At 42.0% G+C, this 13288-nt stretch overlaps 1 protein-coding gene across 3 annotated transcripts in view; it reads left to right on the forward strand.

Annotated features, from left to right (window-relative positions):
- The first annotated feature begins 355 nt into the window (after positions 1–355).
- The window catches only part of LOC122942272 (zinc finger protein 773-like), a 31688-nt gene continuing 18755 nt past the window's right edge, over positions 356–13288 (forward strand). For 2 of the 3 annotated variants that reach the window (XM_044299778.1, XM_044299779.1), the window contains exons 1-2: positions 356–409; positions 12244–12348. Coding sequence is in view for 1 of the 3 variants with exons in the window: in XM_044299777.1 (XP_044155712.1) it covers positions 4488–4545; positions 12244–12348 (163 nt within the window). In the remaining 2 variants the exon portion in view is untranslated. Of the gene's footprint in view, positions 410–4431; positions 4546–12243; positions 12349–13288 lie in introns of all 3 variants that reach the window. The other variant, XM_044299777.1, reaches the window with a different exon arrangement.

A 13288-nucleotide genomic window follows, 5' to 3' on the forward strand; every position in this document is an offset into this window, starting at 1 on the left:
ATCTAGCAACCCATGTCCTCAGCTTTATACACAAAATCCCGGTGACAGGTTCCCTTTATTAGTGGGCACATATCTAGACATAACTACTGTGAAGGTTATACAATGAGGGCAATGCTACTCTGAGGTGGCACAATTTTTTGAAGTATTGGGCGAGAAAGGGTGCCAAACATCTTGGCACACCACTGATTCCGTTATAATCCTGTATAACGGAATTGCGGACGCATATGTGAAGCCACCCTGACTAGTGACGGCTGATATCACAGCTGGTACAAGTCTCCACTCACAGAGTGGCTTCTCACCAGACACACACTGCTCAGCCCCGCCCCTCTCACGTGACTGATCACATGATGGTGACATCATCACAGGTCCTGTAGGGACTAGGATTGAAGAGCTTCAGTTCTTGGTCAGGGTATGTACCGCCGCCATGTATCCACGTACAGAGCTGTCATGTGTGTATACAGAGGCAGGATACAGCCTTCTGTCATATATATCCCCTTGTATATAGCACTGCTCCTGTGAGTGATAGACAGGGCAGCCCCCACCCCTTTGTCTGGTATTTGCAGGACCTGGCTTGTCCTGGCTGCCACATCCATCTTCCTCCTCACCTCATATACTTTCTGTGGCTTCCCTTGTGTTATTGTGACTTGATGGTTGCAGATTGGTCAGCAACCTCCAGCTGTGGTGAAACTACATCTCCCAGCATGTCCCATTTACTTCTATGGGAGTTTCCAAGAACAGCCAAGCAAGTGTGCATGCTGGGAGTGGTAGTTTCACCGCAGCTGGAGGTTGCTGATCCCTGTTGTGGCTGATAAGTAAACTCCACTAGCTCTGATATTTTCAGAAATTTGTGTCCACTTGTGAAGGTTGAAGAAGACCTCAGATGGCTGCCGGGTGCCGGCTGTCAGGCACAAATTACCACGGCTGCCATTTTTGTCAAGGCAAAGTAATAATAGTGCCTTCCCAGGATTCTTTGCTCCTAATGATTGCTTTCAGCCAATGGCAACAAGTAGTGTCACGTGACACGTCCCTTTAATATGGCAGTGTCACATTTAGAGAAGCATTCATTTTAGGGTATGTTCACACAGCAGATTTCATGCTGATTTCGGCACATGTTCGAAGCAGAAATCTGTGTGCAGAAAATCTGAGGCCCATACCAATGGGAATCTGCATTGCCGTTCACACTGCCCCACACACTTGAAATCCATAAAACAAAATTGACATGTTCTTCTTGGTGCAGTTTGCGCGGTCAGATGTGCAGCATTCAAGCTACAAATATGTAACATAAATCCGAGGGTCAGCCTCAGATTTTTGCCACAGATTTCACAGCAAATATCTAGCAGCACGATGGCTCATGGGTTAACACTGGTGCCTTGCAGCACTGGGGTCCTAGGTTCAACATCTACATGGAGTTTGTATGTTCTCCCTGTGTTTGCGTGGGTTTCCCCCCACACTCCAAAGACATACTGATAGGGAACTTAGATTGTGAACCCCTCTGGGGCAGCAAGATGCTAATGTCTGTAAAGTGCTGCGGAATATGTCAGCGCCATATATGCCGTGCCCTTATAATGTGTCCCTCCTAAACGTCTGAGGGGGATGTTGGCAGGTTCCTCACCCCATGTAAACCTAACTGTAATTTTTACAGGCCTAAGCAGAGGTCTATTTATCTACTTTACTGACGCAAGTCACCAAAATAAGTGACACACTACCTATATATCAGGAATCTGTCCCAATTTTTAAAAGTTTCTGCTACAGCATTCACCACCAGTTACTACAAGTACTCTGCTACATCACCGCACATCTGATTCCATTACCGCAAACTTATTTCTGCTGAAATACCTACCTTATCATGGTGAAAATAGGCCAAGCAGCTCCTAAAGATAACAGTATCTTCCAAAAACCTGGTGTTCCACAGGGAGTAATGGATAAATACATAAAAAATAAAAACTCCAATTCACCTATTCAAAAAGTGAACACACCGTTCAAAGCCTCCTCACCTGTAGCTCAAGTAGACACTGGAGAGGATACAAACAGCGAGACAGATAATCCATCACACCAAGATTCTCTTCTAATTTCTCGCTCCTTCCTACAAAAATCCCTAGAATAAACACTGGCCAAAGCGCTAGACCCTCTCTCAAGGGACCTACAAGATATAAAGCAAGAAATTAAACACATTGGCTCCCGAGTGGAAAAACTCGAAAATGCACAAAGGGCTATATGTAGCTACAGTACTGCCGTCACTAAAAAGTATGTCCACTTGCCAAAACTTTTTGTCACGACTGTAAGTGAGCAACACACAGTAAATAGCAACTGACCGGACCCAAACTAGGGAGGATAAAGGGTGACCCCTGTCAGACCCTAAAAGCTCTCCCTAAGCTGCTATGCACATGTCCGGATCCATATGGTGGATCGAGACATGCCCGCGTACCTCAGGCTGATGACCACTGAAACCCCTACAATAGTGGAAGGGGCACGGCCACCGGTGCCCTGCTCAGTATATGGTCGGAACCTGGGTCGCCTCGGATCCAGTCAGCAAAGAAACAGAAACACACAATGTCTGAACACTTAACTGACGGAGCTGCGGCTGCAGTGAAAACAGATCCAAAGTCAGCAGACAATATCCAAAGTACTTGCTTCAGCAGAACACAGATCCAGTGAAAAGATATCACACAGGTGAAGCTACTCAAGCGAGGGATACAGCTCAAATGAAAAGTATAATCCGCACCTCTACAAAGGAGGAGGGGTGATTTAAAGGCAGCGAAATCAAACACAGGAGAGACAGCTGGGAGGAAGGAAACCGAAAGTAAAGACCTCATCACAGGGGCGGAGAAACAGGGCAGAGGGAACTCCTCCAAGCTCTAGTAGTGACATCATCACAGGGGTGGAGAAACAGCTGTGAGAACGTCTCAAAGCTCTGGTAGTGACACTTTTTTAACGCTGCTTTCGAAGCTCCGGAACACCAAGAGAATAGAGTCCGCAGGAATAACCTATGAATAAAAGGCCTCCTAGAAACTGTAGCTCCGGCAGCCATACATGAAACACTGATAACAATCTGTAATATATCCTGAAAGACGCTTGCTCAGAAGAAATCGTCATAGAGAGAGCCCACAGAGCACTACGGAGAAAACCCAAAGACTCTGAACTGCCACGTGACGTCAATTGCCGTCTTCTAAACTATAGAGTGAAAGAGGAAATACTGCAACACACAAGGCTATCTGAACATATTGAATATGAGAGTGCAGAAATCCGAATCTTCCAAGATCTATCTCGACAAACCCTACAAAAAAGAAGAGCTCTCAAACCACTAACAGAGGCCCTGAGATCCAAAGGAATCCAATACAGCTGGAAATTCCCCTTTGGACTTAGATTTTCCTTGGAAAGGAAGAGGTTCCTGGTTCGTTCATCATCTGACCGCCCTGAAGTCTACACAGCTCTGGAACTTCCAGACCTTCAGATTCCCGACTGGTCAACGGTGACAGGCCTAGCTAATCTACCCCATTTAAAGCCATCTACTCCTTGGGAAGAAGTTTCCTACAGCCGCAACACAAGATCCAAGAAAAAAGCAGGAAAACTGATGCCCAAAAACATCATCGCTGACAACACCTGAAAAGCTACAGTGTTTGTTTGTTGGGACTATATTGTATTTTCTATTTCATTAGCACTTACGGTAAATTATCTCTCGCCCTCCCCCATTCCTCCCTGTACCCCCCTTATACCCCTTTACTTAGCCTGACATCGCTATCACCCCTCCCCCTTCCCCATCCAACCCTCCCTCCCACTACCGAGAGATTATAAATGACTTATGTAAGGTATAATTGTTCCTACAATTTATATACCAAACAATACCGAGGTTATCTCTATTCTCTGCATTATTAACCTTTCTCCACTTTATCCAATATGATATCGCTATTTCAATCTATATGGCAGCCTTCTTCAGCTCTACTGTTCTCCTACAGTATTTTGTATATGCCTTTCATGGGCCTACAAGACGCCAATTCTCCACTGGATGAGATTTAAGGGATCTATTTGGTCCCGCAACTCCACCCATAACGCACTTCATTTATCTACCTTCTCATTCTACAACTCCGTTGCTCTCTTGCAACAACTTTACAGCTTCAATCTTTGCTTTCCTCTGCTTTCATCCCTTTTTTTCTTCTATCTTAGCCTACCTCACCACATCATCAAGATAGTTGGGTTTCTCCGACTATGGTGTCAGAGACCACAATTTTTATCCTTAGTCATACATCTTCAGGGCGAACTGTCCATTTCCTACTGGTATATTAACTGTGTTCATTCTTTTAGTTATATGAGAGACGTTCCCTATTCGTATTTCAATTTTGATATCTTGCAATTATTTATCTTTTCTTATTTTGTACCCCTCACCTTCCCTTCCCTCCTGTCCCTACTCATACCTCCTCCCCTCCCTTTTTACAGGTCCTGGACAATGGAAGAAGCCACATAAATAATCATCCATCTACATTTATACTCCAATGACGAGACTTAGAATAATAACCAACGTGCGTGGACTGAACTCTCCGTCCAAACGAGGTCAGGTAGTTTATTTCCTCAGGAAACACAAAGCAGACATCTGTTTGCTACAAGAGACGCACTTTAAAGACCCACATATCCCCACGATGAACAAAACATTTTTCTCCTCCTGGGTCCATGCTGGGTCAGACAGCAAAGCCTCGAAAGGAGTCAGTATTGGAATAAGAAAAAATGTAGCCTTCTCCTGTTAGATAAATGCACCGACCCAGATGGTCGCTATCTCTTTAGTAAAGGAAAGATAGGTAATTTTACAGTGACCATAGGGAACATATATGCTCCCAATAAAGGACACATTTCTTGGCTCATTTCTACTATGAAGATACTGTCACGTTTTTCTGAGGGTGTACTTATCTTGGGAGGTGACTTTAACGTCTCCTTAAATCCATTAATTGATACATCCAGTGGAAAAACATTGATTAGCTATAGAGCATTAGCAAAACTTAAACAATAACTTTTATACTTAAACATGTCTGACTCCTGGAGTCAAAGACTTCTTCCACTACTCCGCCCCGCATAATTCCTACCAAAGAATCGACTACATATTCTTACCCACCAATCAAATTCCAAATTGCCAATCTTCGTCCATACTGTCTCAAGTTCTATCGGATCATTCTCCGATAGAATTGGTATATACAATACATTCTTCTCCCCCAAGCTCCCGTTGCTGGAGATTAAATGATTTATTACAAAAAAAAAAAACTAAAATGTTCAAAAGATTAAGAGATATTTGGAAGAGTTATTTGAGATAAATGACAATACAGGGAGTGCAGAATTATTAGGCAAGTTGTATTTTTGAGGATTAATTTTATTATTGAACAACAACCATGTTCTCAATGAACCCAAAAAACCCATTAATATAAAAGCTGAATATTTTTGGAAGTAGTTTTTAGTTTGTTTTTAGTTTTAGCTATTTTAGGGGGATATCTGTGTGTGCAGGTGACTATTACTGTGCATAATTATTAGGCAACTTAACAAAAAACAAATATATACCCATTTCAATTATTTATTTTTACCAGTGAAACCAATATAACATCTCAACATTCACAAATATACATTTCTGACATTCAAAAACAAAACAAAAACAAATCAGTGACCAATATAGCCACCTTTCTTTGCAAGGACACTCAAAAGCCTGCCATCCATGGATTCTGTCAGTGTTTTGATCTGTTCACCATCAACATTGCGTGCAGCAGCAACCACAGCCTCCCAGACACTGTTCAGAGAGGTGTACTGTTTTCCCTCCTTGTAAATCTCACATTTGATGATGGACCACAGGTTCTCAATGGGGTTCAGATCAGGTGAACAAGAAGGCCATGTCATTAGTTTTTCTTCTTTTATACCCTTACTTGCCAGCCACGCTGTGGAGTACTTGGACGCGTGTGATGGAGCATTGTCCTGCATCAAAATCATGTTTTTCTTGAAGGATGCAGACTTCTTCCTGTACCACTGCTTGAAGAAGGTGTCTTCCAGAAACTGGCAGTAGGACTGGGAGTTGAGCTTGACTCCATCCAACCCGAAAAGGCCCCACAAGCTCATCTTTGATGATACCAGCCCAAACCAGTACTCCACCTCCACCTTGCTGGCGTCTGAGTCGGACTGGAGCTCTCTGCCCTTTACCAATCCAGCCACGGGCCCATCCATCTGGCCCATCAAGACTCACTCTCATTTCATCAGTCCATAAAACCTTAGAAAAATCAGTCTTGAGATATTTCTTGGCCCAGTCTTGACGTTTCAGCTTGTGTGTCTTGTTCAGTGGTGGTCGTCTTTCAGCCTTTCTTACCTTGGCCATGTCTCTGAGTATTGCACACCTTGTGCTTTTGGGCACTCCAGTGATGTCGCTTGACTTTTCTCAGTTCATGGGCAGTTATTTTGCGCCTTGGTTTTTCCACACGCTTCTTGCGACCCTGCTGACTATTTTGAATGAAACGCTTGATTGTTCGATGATCACGCTTCAGAAGCTTTGCAATTTTAAGAGTGCTGCATCCCTCTGCAAGATATCTCACTATTTTTGACTTTTCTGAGCCTGTCAAGTCCTTCTTTTGAACCATTTTGCCAAAGGAAAGGAAGTTGCCTAAAAATTATGCACACCTGATATAGGGTGTTGATGTCATTAGACCACACCCCTTCTCATTACAGAGATGCACATCACCTAATATGCTTAATTGGTAGTAGGCTTTCGAGCCTATACAGCTTGGAGTAAGACAACATGCATAAAGAGGATGATGTGGTCCAAATACTCATTTGCCTAATAATTCTGCACTCCCTGTAATGACGTCTCTCTGCAGACACTTTTGGAGGCTCATAAATCACATATAAGAGGTGAATTCATATCCCTCTCCCTTCATTCCAATAGGAAAGGCAAAAAAAATAACGGAACTACAACAAAAGATTTCGAAACTGGAGTGTTTGCACAAGAGATCCCTACTTAAGACACATTTAGCAGACTTAACAGCTCTATGGGTAGAACTAAAAAACGCTCTTAATCTGTGTTCAGCTAAAGCCTATCTATATGCAAAATATAAGCACTACGCCCATAGAGACAAACCAACTAGATTTATGCTAGCCCAGATTAAGAACAGGAAAACCAAATCATACATCTCCAAACTTAAATATTCCTTCGGCAATTCCCTATCTAAAACAGAGGAAATAGCACGAGAATTCAGCAATTTCTACACCCAACTATACAACTTACAGTCCTCACAAGATGCAGATACACCACAACTTAAAAAAGAACTGATATCCCACTTCTTATCCTCCTTAACCCTACCTCGAGAATAAATGCCCTGGCCCAGACGGCTTATCTTCCTTATATTATAACACATTTCAAGACTGTTTAATGACGCGTTGAAGGGAGTCCCCTTTCATAAACAAACATTAGCAGCTGAAATATCTATTATACTGTACATAAAGATGGGAAAGACCCAGCCCTATGTAATAATTACAGACCGATCTCGCTTCTTAACGCTGACTTGAAACTTTTTGCAAAAGTTATAGCAAAAAGGCTGCAGAATATTCTTCCCTCTCTGTTGCCCCCGTTCAAGTAGGATTCGTGCCCAATAGGGAAGGGAAAGATAACATTTACAGGGTTCTACAACTGATTCAATGTGCCAAGCTCTCAGCCAAACCTTTACTGCTCAGTACTGATGCCGAAAAGGCATTCAACAGAGTTGATTGGGACTATTTACAATCCTCGGTATTCCGCCCATGTTTATTAAGGCGAAATTTTCTATGTATAAGGGTCCCACGGCAAGAGTTTTGGTAAATGATTTTCTGTCGCCTGTGTTTTGCATCTCCAACGGTACCCGACAGAGTTGTCCATTATCTCCTCTACTTTTTGTTCTGATGATGGAGACCTTGCTGCAAAAAATCAGACAAGACTCACGAATTTTTGGGCTTAGCTGTGGAGGTAGAGAACACAAGGCTGCAGCATATGCGGATGAACTGTTATTGCTTCTGTCTAACCCATCAGACTCACTTCCAATCATAGAACAATTATTCCAAGATTTTAGCAAGATCTCCAATTTTAAAGTTAATATGAGTAAATCCCATGTATTAAATATTTCACTCCGTAGCCACCAATTTTCTTCACTCTCTGACACATCCCCCCTTTGACTGGTCACAACCCCATATTACATTTTTAGGCATAAAGATCTCTTCGGACCCTTCACAATTATACAAAATCAACTTTCCTCCTTTACTGATTGTAATCTCTAAAATATTAGCATCATGGCCAACCCCATATATGTCCTGGCTTGGTCGCAAACACGTTGCTAAATGTCTCATATGGCCAAAAATCACATATTTGCTTCAGGCATTGCCTATACATATTCCCAATTCCTTTTATATTTTGGTTAACAAGACCCTCTCTAAATATGTCTGGAATTCCAAAAAACACGTATTAAATACTCAACACTTCAACTCCCACATAGACAGAAAGTCTTTTCAGAAAAAAAGAACCCACCCCTCCCCAAAATCTGTAATATCTTGACCTCAGAAACGTGGAGAATTTGGAATTTAGGAGGGGTTCTCTCAAAGTGCTCACCCTTCCCATCTCCGCTAATGCAAATCAGAGATATTTCTGAGACCACAGATGTTACCTACAACAATACTATACTGAAAGAGATTAAATTCAACATTAACAATATTGACTCTTTGTTATCTCAAGACACATTCCCTTCTTATGACGCTCTTTTCAGCTCCTACACAATCCTCCAAATGTCTAAGAATGCAGGAAAGTGGTTATAAGATATTAGTTAGATGGCATCTTACCCCAGTATTACTAAATAAATATAATCTTAACTACGATCCCTGCTGTTGGAGATGCGGCCAACTTATGGGAATGTACTTTCACCTACTCTGGTCTTGCCCTCTTATTAAACTTTACTGGTCCTCTGTTTTAGAACAAATTAACTAAATCACTGGACTACCTCTCCCTCTTATTCCAGAGATTTGCTTACTACAACTCTTTCTAGACAAAATCCCCCAAAATACTATTGTATTAACGAGACAGCTTCTTGCCGCAGCTAGAATTTTAATCCCTACGTTCTGGAAAGCACGTACAACTCCAACCCTAGCACAATGGACTGATTAGAAGAATTGGTTAGTTGGGAAAATAAATCTCATTCTTTATACAAATCAATCTGGAACCCACAAATCCATCTGGAACCCACTTCCCCACTTAACGCACCCCCCTCTTCTTCTCCATACCAATCACTGCTTTTCCTCATCTCCATTTCCTCGCACGTCCTATATTCTAAGATATAAACTCTCTCATCTAACTTTATTCAATATGGCTTCTTATATACACTATTACCACAGAAATTGATCCATGGACCTTTCGAGGACCTCTCAGATGTAAGTAAATGTCTGTAGGACTACATACCCCCCCTCCCTCAGTACCTAACTGTCCCCCCCCCCCCTTCTCTCCTTTTTTTTTGCTTTTAGTTAGACCACTTGTGTTATATCTGGCCACATCTTTATCCATATAGTTGAGCAGGCGAGAGGTAACTTTAGAAGACATGCGCTATCATACATGTAAACCAGTTCAAAAGGATAAAGTCGTCTCACTGTTAGATAACAGTTTATGCCATTTAAAGGGCTTCTGTCACCCCACTAAACAGTATATTTTTTTTTTGTGTACTTATAATCCCTATACTGCGATTTATCCATACATAATGTGATTAATCAGTTTGGTTCAGTAGATTTTGCTAAAAACTTACTTTTATAATATGTAAATTACCTGTCTACCAGCATTGAGGATGGAATGGCCGAGCGAGCGTCCGCCTCTCAGTGCGCCTGTGCCGATTGAAGACAGGTACGGCGCAGGCGGCAGATTTTGAATGCAAACAGGGCCAGCAGAGAACGATCCCGTTCGCTGGCCCTGTCAATCAACATGTGGAGGGGGCGTCATTAGGATAGAAGGATGCGGCTGCTACTAGCAAGTAGCCGCCCTACTTGCTGGTAGACAGGTAATTTACATATTATAAAAGTACGTTTTTAGCAAAATCTACTAAACCAAAATGATTAATCACATTATGTATGGATAAATCGCAGTATAGGGATTATAAGTACACAACAACAAAAAAACAGTTTAGTGGGGTGACAGAAGCCCTTTAATCTTACATGATGTGTCTAAGTGTAATATTGTTACATTGTAATGTATTATTGATAAAACCAATAAAAAGAGTTTTGAAAAGAAGGGTCATGGGCACCCATGTAGGAAGTGAAAACAAACCAATCTGGTCAGATCCCACAGAAGAGCCACTGTAGCACAAATTACTGAAAAAGTTACCATTGGCCATGATATGATAGGTGTCAGAACACACAGGGCATCATAGCTTGTTCTGTAAGGGACTGTGTGACCACAAGCTAGTCATAGTGCCATGATGACCCAAGTCAACCGACGAGTGCACCTAAAAGATGCAGACCTAGACTGTAGAGCAGGGGACATCTTCTGATGAATCACATTTTCTTTCACATCATTTGAACAGATGGGCATCACTTACCTGGAGAACAGCTAGCACCAGGGTGCACTATGGGAAGGAGGCAGTGTTCTGCTAGAGGATTTGGGGTCCTGGCATTCATGTGGGTGTACCATCTACCTAAATATAAGTACAGACCAAGTAGAATAATGTACCCTGCCACAATGCAAAAATTATGGTTTGAGGAACATGACAAAGAGCACAAGGTTTTGACTTGGTGTCTAAAGTCTTCATGTTTAGGGCTCCATTAGACTGCCTGATATTGATGGATGATAAACCCATCCACTGGCCAATTACACAGCCTGATGCAAAGTGAGTGGGGAGGAATGAACGCTACTACAGTCGTTCCTCCCTCATTCAGTTCTGTTGATTATTGGTGGCATACCCCGATTACACAAGGAGACATGCTGATGATAATTGTGCATCTTTCATTCTGATAAAAGATTCTAGTCAGCCAACAAACAGGCATTTCCTCATTCATCAGCTGATCGGCAGCACCACACAGTACGGACCAATTATCAGGAAGAAGCGTTTTTATTATTGTTCTCGATACTTGGCCCCAAAATCTCTCAGTCTAAGGCCTCTTTCACACAAGTGTATTGAATCTGTCAGTATTCTGGCTCTGGATAACGTACGGCTTCCTGATGATATACCATCAGTATTGCTTCAGGATTTACAGGCGGATTCGTTCCTCCCTGCATTTTTAAAGCACTACCATAGCCTATAATGGGTGTATTTGAAAAAGAATACGCACAAAACTTGGACATGCTGCAGATTTCAAATACTGAGGAATATTATACGCCCATGTGATTAGCCCTATTCATTAACATTAGTAGCGGATTCCGATACATAAAATCCAGGGCCCTACATGGACGCTTGTGTGAAAGAGGCAATAGTCTCGCATCTGCCTTTGCTTTACTGGATATGCTGATGGATCCCTGGTGTGGTGCTCCAGCTGCTTCTTAAGCTGCATCATTTTTCTGCTTGCCAGAGGAGACACTGAGCAAGAAAGAAGATGAATGTGTTTATGGGTGCTAAATTAGACAATATAAAATGATATGGAAATACTGTATACTGTATTATAGTAGAGGTGATAGAACTGATTTGCCAGGTTTAATATTTGCAGCAAATGAAACTGATCCTCATCTATATTTACAGGACATCTTATCTGCCCCCAGTACTGTTCTGATGTATAGAACATCTCCTAATCCTACATCTCATTGAAGAAGGGCTTTGGTTCCTCTCAGTTGCCAAGCCAATATTCAAGTCAATTAGCAATTAGTTTTAAAGGCCTTTTACACTGGATGATGAAAAATGAATGCCTTTCTGTGCATGTCCCCACTTTCCCACTTTCATTATATTATCATCATGCCTTTTATTGTTAAAGGAACCTGTGAGCTCTCTATAGCATTCAACTACTTCAAGAGTTAATGACCTGCCAAAGCCTGCAGTGTGCACCAGTCCTGCGTGAGAGATGAATCCGATTCCACATGCTGCCCTGTCCTCCCCCACCTCTAGTTTTCTTTTCTGTTGTGTATAGGCAGAGGAGAAAGTGTGCGACATCGGACTTATCTCTCTTTCAGAACTGCGGGCTTTGGCAGGTCAGTACTCTAAAAGTACTGAATGCCATCACAAGAGTCAGTGAAGGCATCATGGAAACTGACAGGTTCTCATTAAAAGGGTTATTCCATAAAAAGTATTTATCACTTATTTAAAGGAACACTTCGTAGTGAAGCACCACCCTGGGAGCTTGGGAGAGCAGAATTTGGCAGAATAAAACTTCTTAATCACCCTACTCCTGATGAGAAAAGCTCCACAAAAGGTATGTTTGACTGCTCTCCCCAGTCCTTGTGCTGTCAACCATTTAGATTTGTCAAAGCTACTGACAGACCCTCTTTAAATGTGCTACAGTCTATTGTTGTTAATAAGCAAGATCAAGGTGACAGACTTCCTTTAAAAGGATCACTAGAGTTTATAAAAACTACTGACATGTTATACCAACATCCCAGAAATTTTGATTGGAGAGGGTCTGGGTCCTGAGACAAAGGAGCTAGAGTGCTGAGCGATTTAGCTGTTTTGACAGTGATCTGCTATGCTGGGCTTTCCTTTGAGCCTCAAGCAGAGCAATGAACAGATCCAAGGAGAGCCAAAGAGGCACAGCACTCGGGATTGCACCTCTGCCCCTTTATTTCAGCATTTGGTGGGGATCTCAGGACCTGGAGTCCGATGACCGATAACTGACAGGATTGAAGCCTAACAGATCCGATTGACTATAATGGGATCCGTTAGGTTACCATTCGGGAAAATATTTTTTTGTGGAGAAAACAAAACCTGCATGCAGGACTTCTCTCTCTGCTATTTTTGATGAACTCTGTGACGGAAGCCCTGAACGGAGCTTCCGACACAGATGTGAAAGCAATTTTTGGGGGCAATTTTTTTTATTACTGCATTGTACTCACTTTGAGCTAAAAATCATTTTTTTCAATTGGTCTTTATTAAAAATATGGCATACTTTTTTCTGTACAGAGCTGAGATGCTGTAGTAGCACCCTTTTGGATTTTCTCTCTTTTCTGTCAGTTAGGGAGCTGACAGGCTCCTTATCTCTGATATCTGACATTATAAACACTCATTATAGCTCAGCTCTTATCTTACTGATATGGCTTAAATAAGTGTTTATGAGATAATGTTTATTAGATGACCGGCACAAAAATGAAAGTACCAGTCAACAGCTAGAAAAACAGTTAACCCTTTGTGACAGAACG

Source organism: Bufo gargarizans, chromosome 6, assembly GCF_014858855.1.
Source record: "Bufo gargarizans isolate SCDJY-AF-19 chromosome 6, ASM1485885v1, whole genome shotgun sequence".
Taxonomy (NCBI): domain Eukaryota; kingdom Metazoa; phylum Chordata; class Amphibia; order Anura; family Bufonidae; genus Bufo; species Bufo gargarizans.